The 27,567-nt window shown below is 38.9% G+C and overlaps 1 protein-coding gene across 1 annotated transcript in view; it reads right to left on the bottom strand.

Moving 5' to 3' along the window:
* Positions 1-27,567, bottom strand: part of LOC139691257 (band 4.1-like protein 4A) — a 288,090-nt gene that overhangs the window by 248,524 nt on the left and 11,999 nt on the right. The window contains exons 3-4 of the mRNA XM_071589044.1: positions 8,583-8,625; positions 4,341-4,349 (exon numbers count right to left, since the gene is read on the bottom strand). Of these exons, the coding sequence (XP_071445145.1) occupies positions 4,341-4,349; positions 8,583-8,625 (52 nt within the window). The remainder of the gene's footprint in view (positions 1-4,340; positions 4,350-8,582; positions 8,626-27,567) is intronic.

Here is a 27,567-nt window from a genome sequence, read left to right as displayed (position 1 = left end):
GGTCGCTTCGAGAGAATAACGCCCCCATGGAACACACACTGAGGCTCTCTCTTCCAAATCAAATCGCAATTAATTTTCCTTCCGTGCACCATCCCATCTCCCACAAAACTCCCTCTCCCCTTCTTCCCCTTTAATCTCTTCGCTTCCCGGTACACCCAGTGCTCTCCCTCTACCTCCTCTCCTCCCGTTGATCCTTCCCAGCATCTCTCTCACCCCATTCCCCTTTCACCCTTTCGACAACCCCCTCTGTCGACATCTCTCAAGTCTCCTCCCTCCTTCCACCTCTCTCTACATTTTCCTTTCCCGACCCTCGTGTCTTCCCGCTCCACCCCCACCCTTCCTCAAGGCACCCTTCGAGGATGATCGCTTCGCTGGATTCGACCTTAGCAGCCTCTTCTCCGCTCTATGGGTTTGCCCATTATTCGGAGGATTTCCGAGGCCTAATGCCCCAAGACAATTGAGTACGGATATTGCAGACAAAGTTATTTACGCATTAGCGAATGCAAGGCGCAAAATGTTTGGGAGTGACATCTCCCCGGTACCTTGTGATGAAGTGGCTTCTCGGGAAACAAAGTAAAGCCTGCATCCAATATGCAACATCTCGCGCGGAAAGTCTTTCCTCACGCAGCAAAGAATCTGGGTTTGAGGATTAAAAAATTCTCGGTTCATTTCACATTTGTTCTCCGAGGATTGATTTTCCAATAGCATTTGATCTTACTAAGTATCACTTGTTTCCTATATGCTAAGGAATTAATAAAATAGATAAATCGCATTTTTGGCTCCTGAAGATCATCAAATGCGACGAAAAACTGAATGAATTTAAATACCTCTCATTCGAAAATGGAGATTTATAATCATATGCTATGTGTGTTGATCGCACCAGTAGAGTGGTAGTGAACCGAAATTTCAAACTAATAATAGCGGTTTCCATTTGCGTGGATATTTGTTCTAGGCGTTCATTTCCTTTCTCTAGATAAGGGCGGGTACATTGTCCTTTGCAATGCATAAAAAATATGTACATACATATACATACAAATGTATACACTCATGAATAATATGTCATTTTCTCATTTCCATTATAAATAAAAGCAGGAAGGAAAAAAGGATAAAGACTTAATGGAGCACTTGACCCAAGAGCATAATATTTGAGATACTCATACCACAACCTGATGAGATCATTCAATTTCTTCTCATCTGTCATCTTTGAAGTTGTTTAGAATTCTATTATTTTGATATGAAGAGCGATACACGAAATATATCGAGACTGCAAAAAGGTCATTCCACACCTTTGTTAACAAAACCGATAAAAATCTTCTGCATGAAAAGACGGTCAAGCTCACACCATATGACGGGCAGTCAAATGGAAACCGAAGAAGCCATAACACAGTCCGCGAGAAACGTGGCAACACTGTTGTTACGCATCGATACTGCCATCGCTATGGTAAGAGATCTGCATAAGCTGCGTCCAAACTTGATAGGCATTAGGGGGCATACATAGGTGCCTAAATGTTAGGCGTCTAATGGAAAGGCATCTCGATTGGACACCCTACGCAGTTGCACTGTGTAGCTATGAATAAGGAATAAACAGATGATGTCCGTATGTAAATATTTTGATATTTGAGATAGCTTGTGCAAATATTTGTGAATAATTACAAAACGGCGTAATATTTTTTACGCCATTTTAAGTTCACTTTAGAATTCACTCGGCAGTCTTTTATTAAAATATCCTATTTCTTTCTTTTAATTTAGTAACTTGGGCGATTTTTGGTACTAGTTTCGTATTCTCTTATTCACAGATTATCCGTTGTTTTATTTTTTGCTTTAATTATTAGCGTAATGTTGCATTCCAATAATTTTAAACTTTTTATCTTATTATATGGCATTTTACTCCAGAGTAATTTTTCGGTCATTAATCTTAGTCAGTAATTGTTTGAAGATAAGCTTTGTATCGTGTGTAGTTCATTTATATTCATGCGTACTTTTCAAGCTAAATGATTCATATTTTTAAGTTAAGCTATCAATTAGGTATTTATTCTACTATTAGTCTGTGCCAGCGCTTTTTCATTTCTGTTGGTGTCATTACTTTGTGGGCTTAAATAGTGAAACGGTTTGGCTTTTGTTACGGTTTGGCGAAGGACCTATGATTACCCAAGTGTATTCATGCAAACAACTATACTTTTACTAACGGCATTACTAAATGCTTACACTCTCCCAACTGAGTATTACGCTTGAAGATTATTTTCCGTCATGTTTTAATAGCAAAATAAAATTTAATAAGCACACAAACGAGGTATGACTCTAAACACGATGACAAAGACGATGCTTTTAGTCATTGAATGAAATACCTAACGAAATATTTTCTTGCCTCTTCATTTCAAATATCTGTAACCAATAACTTGATCAAAGGAAGTTATTAGAAGATTAAACAACATTCATGCGGAATACGTCCAATAGCCTAGCCTAAGGAAAGATCCACCTCTTCCCACCTCGTGTTATTAAGGCCTTCGTTTTTTCAACGAGAAAAAGTGTACTCCCTCTAAGAAACAACCAACATTATTGTGACCGACATCTATGATAACCTCTCGCCATTAGGATTATTTTTCTGGTTGTTGTCTTGCTTCTATCCCTTGGAATTGTGGGATTTTAATATGGCGTATTCAGGATAGACTTCTTATGTCCTCAATCCGGCGCCAGAAATATGTGCCTAAATTTACGCCCTCTCGCACCCTAACGAGTTTGAACACTCTTCAACACGGTATCCACCGAAAATCGAGGGATTTAGGCACCTAAATGACGATTCTGGACACAGCTGTAGTGACAACTCACGGTCCATAATTGTCCGTTTGGACCAACGTTCCAAAACCATTCCACGGTTACGTTGTAGCGAAGGTTTCGGCTTCATTTGGCTGCCTCTAGCCTCTAGGAGAAATCTTCTTCAAATGAAAATCGAATCTGACATAGGGACTTCTGAGTGTATCGACGACGTGCATCAAACAATAGTCACAAGATCAGTGAGTCACTCTGCATGTAGTCACATCATGCCTGGAAAACGGTTCTAACATATTACATACTTACGTCGAAGTGAAGGGCCGCCGGTGATTTTTGCATTAGATTTCCTTATGCTGAAGTTGACAATGCTAAGCTCCGTATGGAGCCTAAGAAGTTTAAGCTCAAGAGCAATAGTACGGACCTCTAAATCAAAGTCTAAATTACATCATCCTAGGAACACTAATCCAAATGAATGAAATACTCTTAAACTATTTTCTATCGGAAAGGAGACGTGATTTTTGCCTGCAATTATGACTAGATTACAAAGGTCATAGCCTCATACAAGAAATATAGAGAAAGGAGTCAAAGGCAAAATATTATAATTTTGAATATAATTCAAGGTAAGTAAAATATAACAAAAATAAATCATTAACATTTTGAAGCCTCTGAGATAAAGGTTAAAGCTAAGAAAAATATGCATTTAAAATGAAGACTTTAAAGACAAATGATCGCAAAATTATAAAACCGATATTTTTTTTAAAGATACGTTCAATTTCGTGTGCCTGGATGTGATTTTGCTAAATTAGAAAATGTCTAGGGTAATTTATTATTACCTTACTGGACCATCTAAATCAGGATTACAAATACGGAATGGCTTATTTATGTATACCCTTACTAAAATGAAAGCACTCCAAAGAAAAAGTTTTGATATAAAACAACACAAGAATTCTTGGTCACAAAGTAAACTCAGACTTCAAAAACTCTTTATTAGCCTAGGCAGCGGAAGTAAATCCCTCTAAAAAATAATTCTAAAATGATTTATGGAAGGGCAAAAATAGCTGGTAATTTAGATGTCTACCGAATAAGGAGATTCGGTAGTAAAAGCGTAGTCACTTAATACTCATGTTTGCAAAGCACTTGTCTCCTCACTGGCCCGAAGCCGCTTTCCGCCGCCGGATGTGAACTGGGCAAGAGTGGGCGGGCTGGCAGGGAGCGTGGCCACAAGACGAAGGACTTATGAGGAACATCGTGGGGAGAGTGTTATGCTATAGGCAGGAGCAAGCAGGCCGCGCGATCTCGACACTTCTTGCATTTAATCTTGTTTTGGTGGTATCATCGGAAATTTATTTTCTTTAGTGTGGAAACTACCGGGGGCACTCGGGTATTCATTAGCGTAATATAAGTGCGACAGCACTCTTTGGAACAGCCAAAACTGAAATTTTAATGATATGTTCTAGGCATATAAAAAATTTTAGTGGCATACATGAAGTAAAGTGCAATGCAAAAATTATTTTTTCCGAACGGCATTACATTGCTTGTATGAATGAAAACGCGGAGTAGGAGGTCGCGACCCGATTTTGCTCTCGGTCGAGTGGACCAGAAATTAGAAATAGTTGCCCACAAATCCCCTCAATTTTGTCTGAAAATTCCTTCCTTCTTAATTCTTGTTTTTTATTACTTAAGTCTCTAGTGGTTTATACAATTGTGAGTCTGTTCTCGTTGTGGAATAAAATGCGTCGAACAGCTGTCGTATTTTTATGGCACCGGACGTGGTAGACAATGGCTTAACGTGTTCTCTTGGGTTTCGGGAGAAAAGTCTGAGCGCTGTGGCCGGTATCTCGTGGGCGTGTGGCGATTTGGGTGGGTGGGCGCATGGAGTGGGTTCGACGGCGCGAACCAGGGACAAAAATACTAAATGGAGAAAGGAACGGAAGATTTTGCGAAGGAGTGGAATGGACCCGCCAAATCTTTTTTTTTTGTTTGCAAACCCATGTCGAAACCGTAAACCCCAAGTCTGAGAGAAAATAAACATAAGCCGTGACCGGAGATGGCACTGGAAATTCCAAGATTTATTCAGACTTAAAAAAACGCGATATGAGCCCAATGCTAATAGACAGAGAAAAGTATAAGCTAATAAAGTGCATAGGAGAGTTGTTTCAGTCGTTAGATTGTATCAGATGCCCAACAAGTTAGAACAGCTAAATATTAGTGGAATACAATAAAACAGCAATAATTCTATAACTTAGTTATATTGATTCCGACAAATATCGAATATTATACGATATAAAATTTAAAAAATATGAAATTTACAGTTCAAAATTTACGGGCATTCTTCATCGCCAATTTCTCTTGCCGTTTTTCCACATAGTAGGTGAAGAGTAAAGGCCATGGATAAATCACTGTTTCTCATTTCATACATTAAAGCGATGAAGAGAGGGTAATAATAGTGTAAATAAAGGCAGCATATTTTATGTGGCAAAAACTAATGGATTTTTACAACGGAGCCAAAAGTTCATAACATGAGAAGCCGGAGAAATTTCGCGAATTCGCTTATTTAGCGGAAATTAGGATACCAACCGAATTTGGGGATAATAATTGTCTACTATGATGACTATTACAAATTATAAGTACCTGGAGTGGGTGCTGAGTCGCCAATAGTTTATCATTCCTTTATATTCAGTTTTATCAGAGAATTTCTTTCAAATTACATGTGTCTTGAATTAAAAGTTATCCTCCCATTGCCTATAAGGATAACTTAGGATTAATTTAGCTTAAAATTATAGAATTTTGGTGGTAAAGAGACTGTTTAATTTTCCAGTTATGGTTCCATACCTACATCATAATCCTTAATTTCATTGCAAGGCACGATTGGCTATTCCAATAGTTAAACATCATGAAATCATGAATCTGAAAAGAACGCTATGAAAATAATTTTTTTTAATTACTTCTTCAGGGAAAATAAATTTGGAATTTCTTTCATAGGGGGCCTATACTGGTTGTTTTTACTAAAGCATTAATCTTGATATAGACGAAGAAGCATTTTTATCCGAAATTTGAGCATTGTATCTTTAAAAAATATTCGAATGGATAATTGGATGAGATCTTAAGAGATAGGACGAACATGTCGATTGTAGAGCACATGAGTTGTCGAAATGGGATTTTCCAGCGAACGGCGGGGGGGGGGGGGGGTAAAGAGACAATTCGTGGAGGTGTTAAATACCAGGAAAATCTCAAAAAGAGAATGGGACGTAACTATCGAGTTGGATGGTTTACGGCAGAAAAAAGAAGACAAATACGAAGCGAGAGATTGAGAAGAAACGGATGTGGTGTCTGGGTGGGACATGAGGAAAGAAGTGAAACCTGAATACGTGTGAGGGCGTCATGTAATGAGTAGGGGACAGGACATAGAGGGGAATGAGAGAGAGAGAGCGCATTGTCAGGAGAAACCTGGCGGTAAGACTCCTCTACGGGGGGGGGGGGGAGATGGGAAGCTTATCACTCAATGGGGAGATTGTGAGAGAGAGGGAGGAGACCACAGTAATTAAAGTTTCGGCTGAGATCGGGAAAGAAGGGGAGAGCTGTCCCCCCCCCTGAAACGCGTGCTCTTTCGAGAGAGAGACGGAAAAGAAACGGCGCTTGGTGATGAGGGGGATGGGATTTGGGGGGAGGAGCAGAGGTGCGAGAGTGAGTGAGGCAAATTGGCGGGTGAGGGGGGGAGCGGAGGAGGAGAGAATGAAAGGAGTGCCGTGTCGCTGATAAAAAGGAAGAGGAAAACTGACGAAAAGGTCTGTGAAGGGTGGACGGAAGTCGTTATCCCGTATATTTACTAGTCTCCTCCCGAGCCGCTTTCACGCATCCCTTGGTCCAAAACGTCTCTTCCCACGCCCGCACTACCCCTTCTCAAGCTCCGGTCTCCCTCTACCGTCCCTCTTCCCCGGCACCCACCTTTATCTCCCGCCCGCATTTTTTATCCGACTCCGGGTAGGTGGAAACACATTGAAAAAAACACCCTAGACACAATAGCCTACCTCCTCCTAAACAAAAACATACATTGGCAACCATATCTTTGATACAATGTTTAAAAACTATCTTCCCGAAAAAACAAGTCTCCTTTTCGCCTCCGCTTTCTCGAAATTCCCCTGGGGAGCGCAAATATACGTCCGGGGTAGTAAAGCGTGACCTTATTCGGTATTAAGAAAATAGGAAACTAAGGCATAAGGTGATATGAGATGGAACAGATCTTTTCGTGAAGTCAGTGTGAACAAAAAACTTGAAAAAAATAAGATATGGGGATAGGGAGAATTATCCGTGCACCTTACCGTTATCGCCTTTTTATTAATACTATTCTAAGATACAATTTATTTCACAAATCAGGTTATTATTTTTTACACGGATAAATGAATTAGGCATATGTTACAAACGAACCACAGCAAATAGTGTAATTGAGAGTATTTAAAGATTTTAATGGATGATATAGAGGAAGGAGCCGTGAGAAATATTCACCAAAAAAATCGTAATTTGTTATAAAAAATAATTGCAAAGAGAGAATGTATACAATGATACCAGAATGAAAAGCTGATATTCAATTAATTGGATGAACAGAGTGAGGGCACTTGGAAAATATGACCAAATATCATTAATGAAAAAAGAACAATGAAAGTGGCTGCACCAAACAAATTTATGAAAGGTGTTGATTAAGGCGGGCAAAAATTCTTTAAAAATGTTAAATACGAGTATAAAAATCATTGGAGTTTTAAAAACATCCAATATCTGTTTAAAACATTGATAACACCACGTAAAAAAATAAGGAATCAAAGAGAGAATATTTCTAATTCGCTGGCATAATAGATAAAGATACGATTATACATGTCGTGTAGTATGCAGATAAAATTATAATACAGAGATTCAAGGGTACTGCGTAATTTTCGGCACCTACACAGTGAAATAATTGAACATTTTCAATGCAGCTCAATTATGCTATTTTTTTAAAGTAATATACAGAATATTATTCCCACAAAATACTTTATTCATTGAAATGTTGTACCAACCAGGGACCGACTTCAAAGAATAAAATGAATCGTACAAAGCAGGTTAAAGAAAAACTTGAAAAACAAGAGTTAGCTAGCTGAGACGGGAAAAATCGTGGTTGGAGAATTGCTTTAATTCTAAATTATTAACCGCCAAAGATAAATATTACCTGTAGCAATAACCCCATTGAAAATTTAGAAATAGCAGCAATAAACACAAAAACCCGCCATAGGGTGAGCAAATATTATTCCCACGGAAATAGATATAAGGAAAAGGGATAAAAACACATTTAAAGTAGGAACACATAAGAGATGGGGAAGGTGGAATCGAGAAGATCACAAGCACAAAAATATTTCCTTGACTGGGGCTCTAATACCGGATCTTTAGACTTACCGGGCCGATGCTCTAACCACTATACATATATATATATATATATATATATATATATATATATATATATATATATATACACACACACACATATTCAAACACGATATCCCGCGAAACGTGATACACATTTATATAGAAACAAATATAAGGAAAAGGGATTGGAACACACATAAAGGACGAATAAAGGAATATATACCTGTATATATATATATATATATATATATATATATGTATATATATATATGTATATATATATATATATATATATATATATATATATGTATATATATATATATATATATATATATATGTATATATATATATATGTATATATATATATATATATATATATATATATATATATAGGCAAATACTACTAATGTCTAGGATCTCACCTTTTAGCTGCTTTGCCACTTTTTTGGTAGGGTCCAGCCAGTGCTGAAACAAAGAAACAAAATTCAGGTTAGGTTCTTTTGGTAATTATTTTAAGAAATTATATTAGCTAAGAATAACTTGCATGAACTGAAACTAAAATTTATTTTAAACTAAAAGTATCTTCACTCTTATTATTACATCCCCCAACTTTTTTAATATTTCACTGCATCACAAACAAAATTGTTAGTTGGAACCTTAAATAAATACTGAAAATATAAGCACTTATTCCGTAGGATCATAAAAAATTTAATGACATCGACAACGCCAGTGTGTTGTCACTATTAAATATCAAATTCCAAGTTTCTCACACTTAGCATAAGTTATGGCTAAGGTTAGGTTTGACAATCAAAGAAGAGAATTAATATGATGCGTGAGCAAATCAAAGAAGCAATTTAATATACATTATATCACGACCACTGATGTCATATTTGATTAATATTATATCGACAACCAATATTGTTTTCCCACGTCAAACAAGTAATTAGGGGTATGATCCTTCATTAATAAGTCCCAGCAGAGTTTTTGGAAACCGTTCGCAGCTTGAAACTCACTATTTCACACCTATAGTTTTACACCTAGTGATGAAAACAGCTTCAGCTGACAAAATAATCAATTTTTAGCGAAATGAACTATCATATTAGAAAATGTTTATTAAAGCTCGCGAATCAAGGTGCTTTATAGGAGTATTATTAGCGCTAATTATCCACTAAGCACCCATCGATTATATACTGAGCCCAAGGATTCAATGCGCGAAATATTACAGCACGTTCTGCGATAGTCAATGTGTCACTGCCTCATCTTCCGGGACGGTAATTCCGTTACTTGGAATGTGCAGCGTAGAGGGCCTTCAAAGGGAAGAGATCACGGGAGGCGGGGATCCGCTCCGCCTGGAGCATTGGCCATATGGCCTCCGAGTGACGATGACTGAGCCTCCCTGGGGGAAGGTGAAGAATCGCGCAAGCAGCAAAGGTGTGAACCCGCCACGTCCCCCACCCGCCCCCGACCGCCGCTCACATTTCGGATTCCTCACCCTGCCGCCGTCGCCGCTTAACGGCCCGGCATCCCCATCGACGCAAGGGGTCCCACTACACATAAGGGAATTACAGGGTAGAGAGAAAACCCAAGCAGGTCTTTAACTCCGATTGCATTATCCAGTTTCCCGGTGACCTGTGCCCGCGATAAACTCATTTCGTATCTGAGGATAAAATAGAGCTAATGATCTCGAAGGATAGCAAAAATACTGAAAAGTTTTAAGACGGGAGATGCAATTAATGCATAACTATCGCTCAAACATAAATCATCAAATTTTTTCACATGTATTCCTTCTGTATATGTGATACGCGAGAAATAATTTCTCTAGGAAATGCGAATGCGGACCAATAGGGCAAGAAAATATCCCTTCTAGTATCTGCAAATACACAAGATTTCAGAGAATTTGGAAAAGGAAAAAGGAATCCGAGAAAATATGCTGAAGGTACAAGAATTTAATTTCAATTTAAAAAAAACATAAAACGGTGATATTAGGTTCTTTGGCAGGCTAACATTTGTGGAATTACTTGCCAGATGAAAATAGATATCGTGCCTGTCCTCTTATCATTTCCATTGCTACTGTACACCGCGTTCCAACATCCAGGTACAATACATTGCTATGGTGCGGTGTTTCACATATTTACATGAAACCCCTTCCCTAGTTGGTAAGGGGAAGAGAAATATGTTCTATGCTAGCAATAAAAATAATATTGGAGACATAAAGTACCTATTTTCATTTATTAAAGTCGCTCTTTATATCGTAATTTTGCAAAATGTAAAGAATCTGATAAATTTACAAATCGATACCAATCTATAGGAATATCCTTTTACTCTATATTCGTCCAGTAACCCAGTCAGCTTATTTCAGTACACCATTCCGTCTAGTTGTAAAATATTACTAATGAAGAACTATTTTGGAATGCGAATTGACAAATGTCAGAATGATGCTGGCATCTCAATTTTGATCAGGGAAATAAACATAATATTAAAATCGCTAGTATGACAAGGGGCTATACTAAAATGTCTTTTCAGTCCCATGCCAAAAATTACTGGAAGCGGTACCACTGGGATTTTCTCAAATGAGGTACACAAAATTCTAAATATAATTATTTCTACTATTTCTTTGATACATTGTCATTTTGCGGTTATATTCTGGTCAAGCAGATAGGAAAGCCTATAAGAAAGGCAAAAAAAACAGGGATGGAGCAAGAAAATTCAAAGAAAAATTTAGAGAGTTCCGATAACTTTTCAAGCAATGAAAACGATTCAGTTTTTTCTGACCTGCCGGAAACCCGCTCAGACAAGAACGGTTTTAATAGGTGTGTTGCTCCAGTTTCACAAGCGGGCGTTCGTTAAGATTGAGATACGAAATTAAGGCCAATATCTCCGAACAAATAAACATCACACGAATCCAATTTCTTTCGAAAGAGATTCAATGGTTATTGTTTTCGGGGTGAAGGTTTAATCACTTGGGAGTGTGAAAGTGTCGTTGGACGGGTAAAAAATACCTTATATACCTGACATAGAATGGCGGTTCTGTCTCAGATGTAATTACTATCCGTAAAGGTGTTCAATTGAAGCCGATGAACGGCACTTGAATACTATATTTGCCCCCTAATAGGTAGACATTCTATTCTAATGGTCGGCAAACTAATTTTAGACAGGAAACTAACTCAAAGTTTAGGGTTGACTAATGATCAAGCAAAGAAAAATAGTTAAAATATATAATAGTAATATGTAAGTGGATAGATATAACTCGTACCACTAGATCGGCAATAGCAACACGGACTAAATAGAGAAATTCATGAAAGTTGGAAAATGATCCTGAATTAAGGTCAGTAAAAATAATGTTTGAAAGTGTAGTAATATCAGTTTTCATTCGTTAACTGGATATTACTATTTAAAAACCGATGTTACTGTTTAAAAATCGATGTATTTAAGTCTACTGGGTGTAAATCATGAAGCACATAATCAACAATAACAATGAGTCCTGAAAATAAAAATAAATACATTAAAAAAACAGTGTTCCCTTTATTTTGAAGCTAGCTCAAACTTTAATCGGAGAAAATATTTAAAAAGCATAATCTTTTTTTATTTACGTAAAGCAGAAAAGCGAGCATGGCATACCAAAGAAGATGAAATCTTTAAGTGGCCTTAGTATTTCTTTTCTGGGCGCGGGAAGACAAAAAAAAACGAGATAGAAGGTAGCACGGAAAACGGAGGTTGGAAGAGGGAAGAGAGAAAGGAAGGTTGAAAAAACGAGACAGAGAGAATTGAGGGAAAAGAGAATAAAAAGTGGAAGATAATGAAAGGAGGTGGCGTGAGAGAGGGAAAGAGTGAAGAGGAACTTTCGATTTATGCAGCGCTGCTCTTGAAAAGTTTTCCCTACGAATTAAAAATTTCTTCTGGAATTTTAATTTATAATCTTTTTAATCATCTCCCCCTCCCCCCCGAATCCCATTCTGGGCCATTCTTCACTTTCACCCCTCACCTTCCCGCCCTTTGCAACCCATCCCTCATCCCCTTTCCCCCTGCCCTTGCCCTTCCGCGAATATTATCAAGTTCATTCTCTATTCCAGGTTACCACGAAAACAGCCTTATTATAATGTCGCCTGGAAACTTTTAATCAATCCCTCCAACCTTTTTTTCTTCCCCATTCCCTGAGTATTATTCCGCAGTTTAGGATGCCCCTAAAATAATCGGATGCTCTCCATTTGATTTGCTCGTCTTCGACGCGCGTGCCTCAACAACTGGAAAGAAACTGCTTCAATTATTGTTTCGTTAATTCTATCGAGCATGCGTGGTGAAATGCCGAACACAATTCATCTTTTGGCACACAACAGGACATTCTTTCTACCACACGCGATATTCATTTGAGCATTAAACGTTTATCTGCTTAAGAGTTTTATTTCGATAGTAAAATTTGTAAACATATTGTCAATATTCACAGCGCCTCGAAGGCATGTACTAAACCTAATACCAGCCATTAAATTAATTTAAAATTTAATTCTTTTTCGATAATGTGGGGTTTATTTTCCATTGGGCACCAATCAATATGCCTGCATTATTATTACGTCATTTTATGAGAACTCGAATTACATTGCGTGTTCCAAAAGTTTGAAAATTGATTTTTTTCTCTTTTCCTACGCCATCCAGAGCGCAGTTGAACTGCAGAGTATATACGTACGTGTGGGGTCTTTGAAAATATGCTAACATTGGCGTTAGTCTGTTTACGGCCATTACAAACACAGGGCGTTTCGCTCTAATAGATTTACCACTCTTAGTCAAAAACTTGAGAGACTTCAGATGGATATTTAGCAGACACAACGCGTTGCAATGAAACTTTGTTGTAAAATTGTAATTTTTCTGCCTTAAAAACTGCTGAAATTGAAGAACATATATAATTGATTTCATCGAATATTTTTCCGTGTCACGCATAATTTCGAGAAGGATGAGAGTCAGCGAAGGTCGACGAGCGCAGTAGCCGCCCAAAAACTACTCAAACCGACGACAACATCGCCACCGTCGCCAGATCCGTCAAAGAAGATCTAAAGAGGCCATCTTGAAAGACAGCAGCACTCGACATTCCTAATGCACTAATCCCACACATTTTGGGCAATGATGAAAAGAAAGGAGAATTGAGCAGATCATACAAGCATATAGAGAGATAGCATGGCAACACGAAGTGCAAAATAGAAATTAAATACAAGGTGTAGGAATAAATTATTTAAGAATAAACTGTGTACACCCATGTTTGATGATATTATAAGCAGTATTGAAACAGATCAGGATGCAATCGATGGCAATGAGAATACAACGATTTTAATGTTCGGTCATATAAAAAGATGGAGAATAATGGCACTAAACTGGATACCACTGGGAGCAATAGTCGAGGATAGACATTAGGAGACGGGGTATGAGGTGCAACGACAAAAGATGCATTTAGAGATGCAACAACAATATTTTGACCACAGGGTTTAGACTAGAAAATAAGATATAGCTCGCATTCACGATGCGAAAAAACTTCAATGATTTTCTAAAAAAATTGTTGATGAAGTAAAGGGTTGTGTTCCCATGTTTGCGGAGCTTGACTGAAAGGGTACATAACTTTTTGGCTCAGATAATCACCGGTAGCAAGAGCTGGTGATTTGCGTACGCTCGCATAAAAAGGTCGAAGAGCAATTTCAAAGGCTGACAAAATGACGATTCCAAAAATCAGTGAGTCAAGACGGCATTGATCATTTTTATTTTATAGGCAAGGAGTCGCGCACGAGGTTCCTCCAAGAGTACAGAATATTATAAAGGCTTCTTGCACGCTTTGGGTAGGTTCGTCCCAATTGCATTGCATTCTTGATTTTTTCCTTCTGTACGACAATGGGTTCCTAGATGAAAATAATCGTCAGTTTTGGAACAAAAACAAATCGCAACGCTGTATTACACTTCATTTTAATTAATTAACTCATTCTTTCCGGTTTTGAATTTTTCGTACTATTTCCTATTCCCAAAGCTGAAGGTGCAGCTTAAGAAATCGAGATTCAGCACAGTTGAGAATATCCACTTAACGGTGACCGATAGTTGGAAGGATATCCCAGAGGACTCATACAGTGCCATGACTTTATCAACTTACCAAGCAGTGCATTGAGTAAAATGGTTCTAACTTTGAGTCAATAAAGAAAAATAAAAATAATTACCTAGCATTTTAGTTCTCTATTTTATCGTAGTTCTAGTTGGGTTTTGAACCGTTCTGTGCAATAACGGGTCATAGAACTATATATATTATCTTGTTCCCTATAATACCAGCAAACACATATGACTCTGAATGATTCCGGTATTGCTTTTTGTGAAAACATCTGTGCCCATTTTACGATGCATTGAAAGTTCATAATCATAGTTCATAACTATGAACTATTATTATGTAAGTAATGAAACTATAATCATAGTTCTCCACCTGCTTTGACGCGATGAAACATTAGGTTATTAACGAAGCACAAAACTCACAAAAAACTCCTTGCAACTTGGGACTATATTTTTTATCAATATTATACTGTTGCAACTTTTATTATCTATAAAGATAATGAATGACAGATGATTCTAACAATTACATATTTTACGGGGTAGCTTCCTGACAGCGATATAATTGAGGTAACTCCATACAGCTGAAATAAATATTATTTTCAAATATTTGATTTTGGAACTGGGATACGCTGGCATTAAATGCGATCAACTTATTATCATAAAATACTTCATGGCCCATTTACTTATCTAGGTCAAGTATATGCACAATATATGACGATATAAAGCAGAAGAACCAACGTCTGAAAAGAATAATGGTATAAGAGGAGCTTAGCTTTAAGCGAATTCGGCGACCGGCCGGGAAATTCAGTGTTCTAATTCAATTGATGCCGCTGACTTTCTCGGTTTAAATCCAAACTGGGTGATTTTCTAGGGCCATAACATTCCTCAGAAACAGTAACGGCGCAAGAAGAAGGCTTCCCTAAATTGTACATGGCGCACGAAATAGGGTTTAGCACAAAGTGAGACGTAACCCCACCCGTTAAACTAGTCATCGAGTTGAAAACCGCCGTTTTGTTAAAGGAGATCTGAAGAATCATAATTTTCTTCATGGAAATGTGCCCATGTCATAAGCAATGCAAACAAAAAAAGATAACGAAGAGACGGTTAGCGGAACAATGGATATTATTTTTACAGAAAATACGTCCGTAACATGCAGTATCGCTGGTGACACAAATCTACCGTCAATTGACTGGGAAAACTACTGCGTGGGAAAATCTGCCAAAAACAGAGATTCATGCCAAGAACTCCTTCATATATTCACAAAACACTCCTTAGAACAAATAGTTAAATCACCAACACGGGGCCAAAGCATACTAGACATCTTTGCGACTTCTATGCCCGAAATCATTACTAACATTGAAATAATAGACGGAATCAGTGACCATAAGGCTATTCTTCTGGAGTTAAAAACTAAGTTCGTCAAAATAAACAAAGAAAAGCGTAAAATATACCTATACAACAAGGCAAATTTTAACGGACTAAGAGAATATTTAAAGATAAAATTACCGGAATACAAGACAAAAACACTGACAACAAATACAGAGAACACTTGGAATTATTTCTTAAATATTTTACGCGAAGGAATAAAGACGTACATCCCGTCCAAACTCAAATGCGACAGTAAGGAACCTAGATGGTACAACGGGGAAGTCAGATCGGCATTAAGAAGGCAAAGAAAGCTACAGTCAAATTTCAAAAAGAGTTTAAAAAGTGACGATATAAGTTTTGTGAATACAACCAAACAGCTACTAAAAGAATGTCGTAGTAAGACGAAAAGTATTATGCGCACAGCACTACACTCTTTTAAATCTAAAATGCTAAGCGAATATCTTGAGGAAAATCCAAAGTCATTCTGGTCCTATGTTAGGGAAATACAGGGTAAACGTCCCACTGTTCACTCTTTGAAGACGGAAAATGGAGAAATCATTACAGATAGCGTGAAAAAGGCAAATATTTTAAACCATTTTTTCCAGAGCGTCTACAACAAAAACACAAACGCACCAAACGATCCTCCACACCCACCCGGGGAACACATGAGCGATCTTACACTGACCAAGCAGGGAATAGTACATCTGCTCCGTAGTATCAAAGCACACAAGGCACCTGGTCCGGAAGAAATACCTGCTAGAATATTAAAGGAATTAGCTGACGACATTGCCCCATTTTTACATATTGTTTTTCTAAAATCGATAGAAGAAGGCTCAGTGCCTCGCGACTGGAAGCTAGCCCATATAACTCCCATCTATAAAGGCGGCGATAGGGATAAACCAACCAATTACCGACCCATTTCTTTAACATCGATCTCTTGTAAAATATTGGAACACGTTATTGTCACTAACATTATGAAATTTCTTGATAGTAGGAAAATACTAATCCACAACCAGCACGGATTTAGGAAAAGCAGATCTTGCGAAACACAACTTGGTCTCTTCATTCACGATATACTTAGATCGGGAGAAAACAACACCCAAGTCGATGCAGTATTCCTGGATTTCAAAAAAGCCTTCGACAAAGTCCCACACAATAAATTGTTACACAAACTTAAATACTATGGGATCAATGAGAAAATAATTAATTGGATTAGGGACTTCTTGTCAAACCGCAAACAAATAGTAGTCATAGATGGGTTGTGCTCAACGGAGAGAGATGTTACTTCGGGCGTCCCCCAGGGAAGTGTAATAGGGCCTCTTCTGTTCTTAATATACATAAATGACTTAAGCACACACGTTAGTAGCAATCTAAGGTTATTTGCTGACGACACGGTGATATACAGGGAAATAAGGAGCCAACTAGATCGCGAGCTACTCTCTAGAGACTTAGACAATATCTCGGGATGGTGCAATAAATGGGGATTAACACTTAATATAGATAAATGTGCAGTTTTGAAATTTTGGAATAAAGGAAGCGAGGAACAGGATATAAACTACAAAATGGAGGGTTCAGTATTGACTACGGCAAATCAAGTTAAATATTTGGGGGTTGTTCTAACACCACGCCTTTCATGGGGAGCACATATCAGGACAATATGCGGATCAGCTTTAAAGAAACTTGGCTTCATAAAACGGGTGGTGGGGAAATGTAATGAAAAAGTTAAATAGAGGTGTTATTTTGCTCTAGTTAGACCTCATTTGGAATATGCCGCAAGTATTTGGGATCCGTGGGAGAAAATTTGGCAAAAAGAATTAGATAAAGTCCAGAGAAAATCCGCTAGATTTGTTAAAAATTGTTATGATAAAAACACAAGTGTGACAGGTCTCTTAGGGGATTTAGGCTGGGAACCACTTGAAGTGCGGAGAGAACAAGCGAGGCTTAGACTTTTAGAAAGGTTCAGAACAAACGAGTTTAAATATGGCACTGAAGGAATTATAATGGCCCCACACTACTTAGGTAGATCAGACCACAAAGATAAACTAAGGGAGATAGATTCCAAGACAGATAGGTACAAATACTCATTCTTTCCCCGAACAATCAGTAATCATAATAGCAAGAAACCGAAGTCACTTTAGAAATATTAAAAACTTTGAATTTACAAGTCGGAACAAAATTAAACACTATAGAGATGTTAGGTATACTTTCAGGTGCATGTGTATGTTAGTTGGTAGTTTGAGTGTTTGCATGTGTGTGGGGTGTAAGTGTTCATGCATGAATGTATGCCATGTTTTTTTTTATATATGATTTTGTCGTTATTGCATGCGATTTTTTTTTTAATTATTTTTCTTTTCTAAATTATGGGTGGTGTCCTAGCACCCCCCGCCACACGCCCTTGCGGCGGCTTGCGGGGTATTGAGTAGATGTAGATGTAGATGTATCGTGGAAAAATATTTTTGTGCATCAAAAGCAGGAAAACGGAAAATAATAAGCAAAATTATGCGCCCGAAGAAATAAATGAATACTTGGAGCAAATAATACAAGCCCAAAAATGCAGCAATTGCTCATAAAAACTTAGATGGGGAATCCTTTCAGTAATTTCGAAACACTGACTCTAGAAGAAAACGAGACGGGAAAATTGGAAGAGACGGTTATGTGATACCATAGAAGTCAGCTTGAGATTAAATCGTGAAATCGAGTAACTGATGAGAACGTTCCTTGAAGAAAGAAGAAAACAGGAGCTTATCGGATGAAGGGACGATAGGAAAGTTTCTGAGGCAGCGTCCGACTGAAGATTACAAGAGTAAGAAGGATCGGAGAGACGAGCGACAGAAAAATACCAAGGAGAAATTAAGAGAAAGAATTATAGAAGGGCAGTAATGAAAATACAATGAAAAGAGTGAGGAAAATACAGTAGCGCATAAAACTGCTTCAAATGAATCCTACTATTGCCAAAACATGCTTTTGGCAATAGAAGGATATCTTCATACGGGCGATGAAGCATGAATTGCTATGAGAAGCCATCAGATGCAACGGGCCCATTATTAGTTAGGGTGCTCATCCTAGCCAATGGTAACAGATATATAGTGGAGATCAATTTAAAAGAAAGATAACAAATATATGCAAACTACTGTACTACCGCGTAAAATTACTGTATTCTACCGCGAGAAAGAGAACCCGTAAAAATTTAAGAGCCAACTGCCTATATGATATACTTTAAAAAATTGATATGATCTCAACAAATGGAAGTCAAATAAGAAAATAAAGAAAACATCATGTAACAGGAGCGAATTTCTCTCGTCCAAATTCTCACAAGAATTCACAAAATTCAAACCTTAGGTAAATAAATGGAGAATTAATAAGGTTCATAAACGCTTCCAAACGATATCAAGGCAATCAGAATTTAAAATCTAGTACTTACACTATGAGTTCGGTATTAATTAGGGTAAATTACCTATTAATGTTGAAATAATAGCGGAGAAAGAAACTGCAGTTAAGAAAAACTGCGGATTTAAAGTGTAAAACGATATTTTCAAAAAGAGAAGTAGAGTAAGTAGCAAAAAAATAATGGAAAATGCATACCCTTTAGTGGTATAAACTACGAAACCATGCTCATAGCAAGGGAAACCATGGGATGGGTATTTGAGAGCCTCGTCTTTACTCCTAAATCCCAAACTCGAACTTTTTGATGTGTCTCTTTGCGGTAGATACATGAATTTTGATCGCTGCTGCAGAATTTTTTGCCTTGCTCACTTTGAAACACAAGAAAGGGATATTAGTCGGAGTGGCAAAGAGCGAGGGGGGAAAAAGGCATAAGGGGGGAAGGGAAGAGAGACAACGTACACGAAAAGAAAGGACCCCTAAACGCCCCCACCTTCGCACCCACAACTGCCATACCCCCCCCCCCACACACACACACCTCCCTCCGTCGCTATATTTCTCCCCCGCCGACAGCCAACCCTTCCCCCCGATTGCCCCTTCCCTGTACATTTCCTTTCTTCGGTCCACTGGGCTCCATGTCCGAGCGGAAAGAGCCGACTTGCAGGAAAAAGAGATTCTCCGCTTTTTTTAACGTTTTTTGTTCACGCCTGTTAGCTTTTGAATTTTTAACGGGTTGTCGAGGCTCTCGATCTCGGCTCTTCTCTAAGCTTCCCTTCGGAAAGATTTCCATTCACAGAGAAACGTGGGAGGAATTTCGCCGCTTTATTTCCCTTCTTTTTGAAGGAATCCTACTAGGACGGCCGACAATTTACTGAACCCTATTCCAAGCGAATGGCTGGGTTAAATCTAATTTTTACTGAGAGTGCTCATTGTAAGAATTTCTTCGAATGGGGACATGGAGATAGTATAAAAGTTATTCTTCAGCATTCACGGCAAGATGGATTGCTTCTACTTACGAATAATGGCCCCTCTAATAATTTTTCACTAAAAAAGGAAATGTGAAATTATATTTTAGGCTTTATGCGGAGGAAGAGAGAAGATGTCTGTGGACTTGGCTACCGCTTCCCGTTCAAATAAAAAGTGAACATCGCCTTTTTAAGTCTAGCGACATATGTCGAGACGGCTCAGTTCCTCTCATCAACTTAATTAATTCAGATGGCATTTATTTTAATTCACCCGGACTTTAGGTGAAAAGAAAATTAAAGGGAAATGGAGGGATTTCATACGAGTAAATATTCCTCCGGATGTAACACAACGTAAACTAATTAGCACGAGAGGTCTTCACGTATGAAATATGGGCATGCGCACGTCAGGAATGGGCTTCTAAGGGTTCGAGGAATCAGCTTTCACTCGTAGTGGGTGAGGAAAAACAGCCACGCGAATAACTCACCGCGGCAACCACACGGAGCACACTGAGTTTACCAAGCATGTCCCTCACGGCGCCCGAGGCCTCCGATCCCCTCCATCCCGTGACAAATTGGGAGGCCACAAGACACGGACGAAAGCATAAAAAGATTTCCGGTCGCTCAGAGGAATGTTTTGTTACATATAGTATGCCATAGCGGACGACAGGAAATTTAAGCGAATAATAGCGTACGTAAAGTGGAGGAGAGTGACCTCACTTGTAAGGAGGATGTTCCTTGAGAAATAATATCCACTTTACACGTTTACATAACGTTAAAACCTGTCAGAAGGAATAAGCCCCTCCTCACACTAGGAATATGTTTCACCTCCACAACGTCAGCGGGGTTTTGAGATGGGTTTAAGAAATATTGACGAAGTACTGCGTTAGGAGAATGGCGATAATTCATTTTGCCAAAATCTTAAAATTGAGTACATCTAAGTTACCCGATTCCGTGATAAATTTTACATTTGGATGATTGCCCATACATATGCCCACGTCATAGCTTATGGCCTTAATACCATTTGGACTTGAAAAAAGTATTTATATTTTGGTGATAACGAATTAACATTGAAAATGGAATGGCTCCTGGTATAAATGAGAACCCTAAAATGCATCCTTTCATAGCTCTCGCAGGAAGTTTTCATATCATTTTCACCTCTTGGCCGAGCAGTCCGCGATGGCTGCGGAAGGTTGTGCGAATGAGTGCTTTAATGGAGACAGAACAGGAAAACGTACTAAGGAGGACGAATGGGACTGAGCTCAGAGAAGTTATGATAAAAGTGTCACTTCCGGTGAAAATTAGTGGGTATCACTCACTTCCCTTTTCCATCCCAGAGCACAGAATGAAAATGTGGGACCGATTAGGGTGCTTGGATAAATAGCAGGAGGCATAGGAAACATAAAAGAAATATTCATTAAAATCGTAATTACCTGTAAATTATTTATCCTCATTTAACTTAAGTGACTCGTCTAGTTTTCCAATCACGTTTTAAATTTATCAGACAAATGTAGGAACCACTATTCAGTTTGGAGTTAGGCATGCCCTATTTTCACCATAGTCCTCACTCTCGCCTACGCCTACGACTTTCCTCACCAACAAGGAACAGCCTTACCTTGCACGTAAATTTCAATTCACCGGAATTCTCTTAACCTTGGAGCCCTTTTCCCAGGAATAAATTCATTTCTTTTTGTTATGAGCAAAAGTTACGAGTGCATTCAGAGAATAGATACTGGTACATTTTTAAAACTTTTCCAGGATTACGGTTTAATCTTCATCCAACCTTTTCGCCAAAATTCGTGAGTAGATTCAGATTCTTTCGAAAAACCTTAACTTTGGAGCTTCTTATCCATCTGTATTCTTTGATTAGGAAAATTTTCGTATCACTGGACTATAAAATACAAGTATTACTTTAAAATTACGGATTTGGGAAACTTCTATGGATAAAAAACTCATAATGCATTGCGAATGTGAGATATTTCGTCATTTTAATGTAGCCAGAATCTTAAAACATGGTAAAGTATGCGAAAATGGAAAAAAAACTACGTACGCAACATCAGGAACGTGTCCTTATATGTGATTTAATGGGTTACATCGATTAAATGAACTATGCAAAATATAGAGGGACTTCTTAGCTACTAGAGTAAAATATACTGCTTTTAGCATAACAAGGTATCTTTGTACAATAAAATGGAGAATTTACTATGCATTTCCGATGATACTTTTCTTTTACCTATCTATTCCCTGCTAGTGTCACTATTTAAACCCATCCATTGAATGATTTTGAGATATCCCTTCGACATGACATTTTTCTGCAAGTTACAAATACCTCTCTACGTTTAATCTTCCAAATGCATCAAGGAATGGCAAAAAAACGACCACTCTGAATAGCGAAAATATATTTGCCAAACTGTTTCGGCTAATAAATATTTGGCATACAGACAAATGCTAAGTTATTGAGAATTCCTTCGGAGTCGTAGGAAAAATCTCTTTTTTATCTTTAGCGTGCCGCTACCTCATACCGCAAAATTCTTGATGTATCTATGAAGGAATGCACCACACGCCCCAATGGCAGCTTCCTGGTTAATGTGCACACGAAGGTTAAAGTTAGAGATAATATAATTCTACTTAAATTCAGTATGCAGATAATCTGCTAAGTAATCTCGCCTCATAATACCAGGTAGGATTCCGTAACTCGTTATTCATTCCGCATGCAGGCTGGTCAGGTATGTTCACCCCATCACAACGCCGACAAGCGCACGGGCGAGGATAGCGCGCTACTAGATTATTAATCCATTTGACCAGCTCTCGGGAAACTAACGAAACTAATAAAACCAAACACTTGTGTATCGCCTAGCGTAATGAGAAAACTGAAGGGCGCATATTTTAAGCATCAATAAATAACCGAGCGGAAGAACTTGACGGAATCAATCCGCGTTTACCACCAATTTCCCATAAGAGACGTCGCCTCACCTCTTCGTGGCAATTGAAGAGGTCGTGAGCAAGGCCCACAACAACCTCTCCCCATCCCTCATCCCACTTCCTTTATGCTCACTCAACCTGAATTGGCCAGTATACTCTCTCTCTCTCTCTATTCCTACTCTCGCCCCCCCGGGGGCAGCAGGAAAGGGAAAGAGGCCTTACTTCTCCTCCAACCCCCGACTGACATATGCTCTCCACCCAACCCCACGTCTCCACTCTCCCTCGCGAGGGCTCGAAAGAAACTTTTGCTCTCTTCTCTCCTCCTTCCATCTCCGCCACATTTCATCCGTTCACATCCACATGCCGGTCGCCGATATTTTTGCCCCCCCTCCCAACCTTCTTTCTTCTTCCACTTCCCCCGATTTCCTCGACGGCGCCCCGAGGGGAGGGGAGGGGGGTTGAGCTCCCCAAGAATGTCAGATGAGGGCAATCGCCGTTAATGAGGAAGGAACGAGACTCCGGGGCGGAGGGGACGGGGGTGGAGAGAGAGAGAGGGGGGGAATGAGAGAGAGTTAGAGAGAAAGGGGGTGAGCGATGGGATGGAGAGTTGAAGAGTGGAGGGAGAGCGGGCTGTAATATGGGCATCGCGAACACACAGTTGGGGGAGATTTTGAATGGCTAGGGACGCAGAAAAACAACAGATTGCTCCCTGGCCGAGGGTGTCCAACAAGATAAAATGGCGGTAAAAAGATCTTTTCGTGCCAATTCGGATTCAAACACAAAGAATGATACTTACGAAAACTCGAATTTCCAAGGGGGGAGCTCAAGTTGCCGGCAATAACAAGAGAACATGCAAATTACCAATGTTACGATGGAAATATCTCGAGAAAATAACCCGACAAGCAAGACGGAAAAGCAATTTTCTCTAGTTCTAAGCTGCTTCTTCCTCCTTTCATCTCAAAACTCATTGTTTGCATGTGAACGCATTTCCTAGATGGAAAAATGGTTCGAGATGTGAAACAATATCACGTTAACTAACGCCCGTGAATTAAAATGACTACCGAAATGAACACGGAATAATTGCATGCAACTATTTTGTCCATAAATTGAGTTTACTTCTTTTCAGGGGAAAGAGCCGCCGTTTTGATACTCAAACGGTGGAAGTAATAAAAACGAGTTAAATATTTTACACTCAAATAAGAGAAAAACGACAATATGCGCCAACATGCGGTAAATGCAAAGGTAGGGGAATAACAGCAATAACAAACGAAATGGCGCAGCACAAAGAGAACAATTTACGAGGGGATGGGGAGCGATGAGGGTGCTTTATAGAGCATATGGAGGTAAGGCAAATGGAAGAGATTGAAATTCAAATAATGCGATGCCACTGTGAGTTGAGAAAGTGGAAAATGAGCCCTGAGCGAAGGATGGGAATTGGGAAAGGATATAGGCGGACGAAGAAAGAGCAATTCCTCCGTGGGTTGATGGACAAGGTATACGAGAGAGACAGATTGGAAAACGAGAGAGAGAGAAAGAGATGAAGAGAAAGACAGAGGCGGGGTGGGAAAGAGAAGGGAATATAGCGAGAGAAGAGGAAGTGGACCGCTATATTAGAGTGCATTTACCTCTACAGATTTTGCATCATCTTCCGACACGAGTCATTGTATTAACAGGAAGATTTTACCGAGATAAAAGAACCTGCACTCACTTCTCATTTGCATGGATTTAATTGCTTCCATATTTTGATTCGAACGAATCGATAGCAATTTTTTCATAAATTTTTTAGAGTTAAGTATCACATGTTTATCTTGCCTTCCTTTACTACTTAATTAGATAATCATTTAGGGCATTGTCCCGTCCGCACTTTCGACTGGACGATGAGAATAATTCATTTTGTGATAGCACGATATGCGCACCCACGCTATTAGTCCTTTGACGTGGTGGTGAAATGCAAATAATCCACTGGGTTTTCAGCGATCCAATTTCAATGTCAATGGTGCTCATGCACCTCTTCAAATAGAAAATTTTTGCCAGTTCCCCCTGCGTATGAATTATTACGTTTTAAGTCAATAGCACATGTCATACATTTAACATTGTATGGTGAAAAAACTTATTGAAGCGTCTGCGTAGACTGAATATGAGGGAGCTTTCATACATCTGGTAGGGAAAAATTGATTAGTCTGAAAAAATTATAAATGTAGACTTCTCGATTTATCACCATACATTCCGATTCCTAATATTAAAATTCCTAATCTATGGCGTCTGAACATCGATATTTAACGACTACCAAGTAATTTGAGCATTTAGGTTAGCAAAAAGAGTTTTCAGCAATGCTCTAACTTCAAATATTTATTCAGAGTGTATTCCGGAAAACTTTTCAAAGAAAACGATAATAAAGAGGTGCAGGTCGGTTCCAAATTATGGAGAATTTTTACAATTCAATTCAGCTGTTCAATTCTTTATTCTCTTTATGAAAGGAAATATTATTTTTTAAAAGTATTATGTCACAATTGATGTCATATCAACCAAGGTTAATAGAGAAGAGCACTTCACGTCGTTGATGAGTGGCAGTAAAATCTTAGAAAACTTGAATCGAAAAAGCCAGGAAGGAGTGAGAACGCAACGAAATTAAATTTAACATTAACTTTAGGCAGATATCATTATCCAAGAACAGGTAACGTCAAAGTTGTCGATAAAATTATAGCCCAGATAAAATTCCTGTTTTGATATGTGTCTACACTAAAAATAGACATTAAAAATTACAAGATGCAACAAAACAAGTTCAAGTGAAACGAAATTAAAGTTATTAAGGATAAATTACGATCAATTTGTGCAAATACGCACTATTTAGACCGATATACTGGTATGTAAATACTGATTTGCAGGTCAAAAGGAAGTTTATGAACTAAAATTACAAACTGGAAATTGGTGGAGTAGATAGGACGTAATGGTATGGAGATTGGTCTATTGTTTGCCACTTAGGTGAGAATTCCACCCGGAAATTGTAGGGTAAAGTTCTGGTTAATAATTAAAGGCGATCATCTATATACTTGAAAAGAGCAAATAAAGTAATGTTCGAAATGAAACTGCGAAACAAGGTGGGAATATTTCACGATTTAAGAACATATGGATAGAGGAATAACGATAAAGAGGAGGTTTAAAAGCGGAAAGCTATGCAGTTTATCCACACGCATTACATGCAAGAAAAGAATGATTTAATACATGTCCCAAACTTCGTAATACACAACAATGTTTCTGTAACGCAGGATGAATATTATGAATGAACTACTAATACAAATGAACGGGGTGCATAATTAATTCCATGAGAGGCGATGCACTCTCTTACTGCATCGTTTCCATAAAAAGGCTTCCGGAAATAAGAACCGGATCCTCAGCTGGTAACCTTACCTCAGTTAATTAATCCAATGCAACTACTTGCGAGATACCGGTTTGAGCACTCAAAACTGGTGATGCCCTTGAACTGGTACACTTCAGAAGACAAACATGCAAGGATGTGAAAAGCTTAAGTTCTATATGAACCCTTGTAAATTTTGTTCGTTTTGACGAACGTTCGTTTGTTATTCTTACATGTTTGCACAATTCATCGCACTTACAATAAAAAAGGAACCAAATCAAATGGGACAAATCACTCAGGAACATAAGACATTGCATCTTAAGATGAAAATAAACAAAAAGAAGTATTACAACCAAAGCTAAGCTATTATAAGGAATTTCCGATTTATCCCGAACAAGGGAAATCAGGCGTGCTGAAAAGTATTGAATACTCGGGTAGCGTGAAAGCAGAACTGTTCAAGATGATTTAAAGTATAGCTGGCCCTCATTCATCAAGGCAAATCAACATAGGGAGCACAGCATGGAAGGTAAACACCCGCGGACACGATGTCGAAGCGTTCACTCCGTGGAATTTAAACGCGTTAATTCCGCTTGTTTATGTAATCTTCAATTACATGGGTAATTTATATGGGAATAAATTGCCGCAGAAGAAGCACAATCGTCAATGAATTATTCAGCGCACTAATGCGGCCAAGTCCACCTGTTTGTATTTTTCTGATTTATCGCTCAGCCTTCCCACCAACCATAAACCATCTTAGTCCCTGCTTGAATCTCTTACCCATCGCCCTACTATACACTTCACTCGCGGCACTCGAAGATACTTATGACCTCAACCCCCTTTCCATCACTTCCCCCTCCCGAACTCATGACCACCCCGCGGGGTCTCCTTTGCATCATTTTTTCCCTCCAGCCTCCCCTATTTGCCCTTCCATCTCCTTACATCTCCCCCCACGTAACCGGGCAAATAAAACCCCCGGGACGCGGAAGCGGCCAAAGGGGCTATTGCCATTTTTAATAATCTTTCAATGGGAGGCGCACAAAGGACGGATTGATGAGGAGACTCCACGGGAGTGGAGAGGAGGTGAGGCTGCGAGGAGGATTGGAGCAAAGGGGGTGGATTTTTGAGTCTCGTTGCGTGAGGAGGACTCCCTGAAAGTTGTCGTGTTTGAGTGCAGGAGAAGAAGGAGGTAAAAGGGAGCAGGTACAGAGCGGAAGAGGATGGGGAGGGAGGGAGGGCGAGACGTGCTAAGAGGGCGCGCGAGAAGGACACGGGAGGACGTCACCTCCTGTGGGAGAGAGGTGGACGCACGGCGCGGACCCAGAGGACGGAAAGGAGAGAAAGAAGGAGAGAGGG

This window comes from Hetaerina americana, unplaced genomic scaffold, assembly GCF_022747635.1.
Source record: "Hetaerina americana unplaced genomic scaffold, ioHetAmer1.1.p SCAF_1, whole genome shotgun sequence".
NCBI lineage: Eukaryota > Metazoa > Arthropoda > Insecta > Odonata > Calopterygidae > Hetaerina > Hetaerina americana.
The sequence above is the reverse complement of the archived record's forward strand: the minus strand, read 5'-3'. Positions and strand labels throughout refer to the sequence as shown.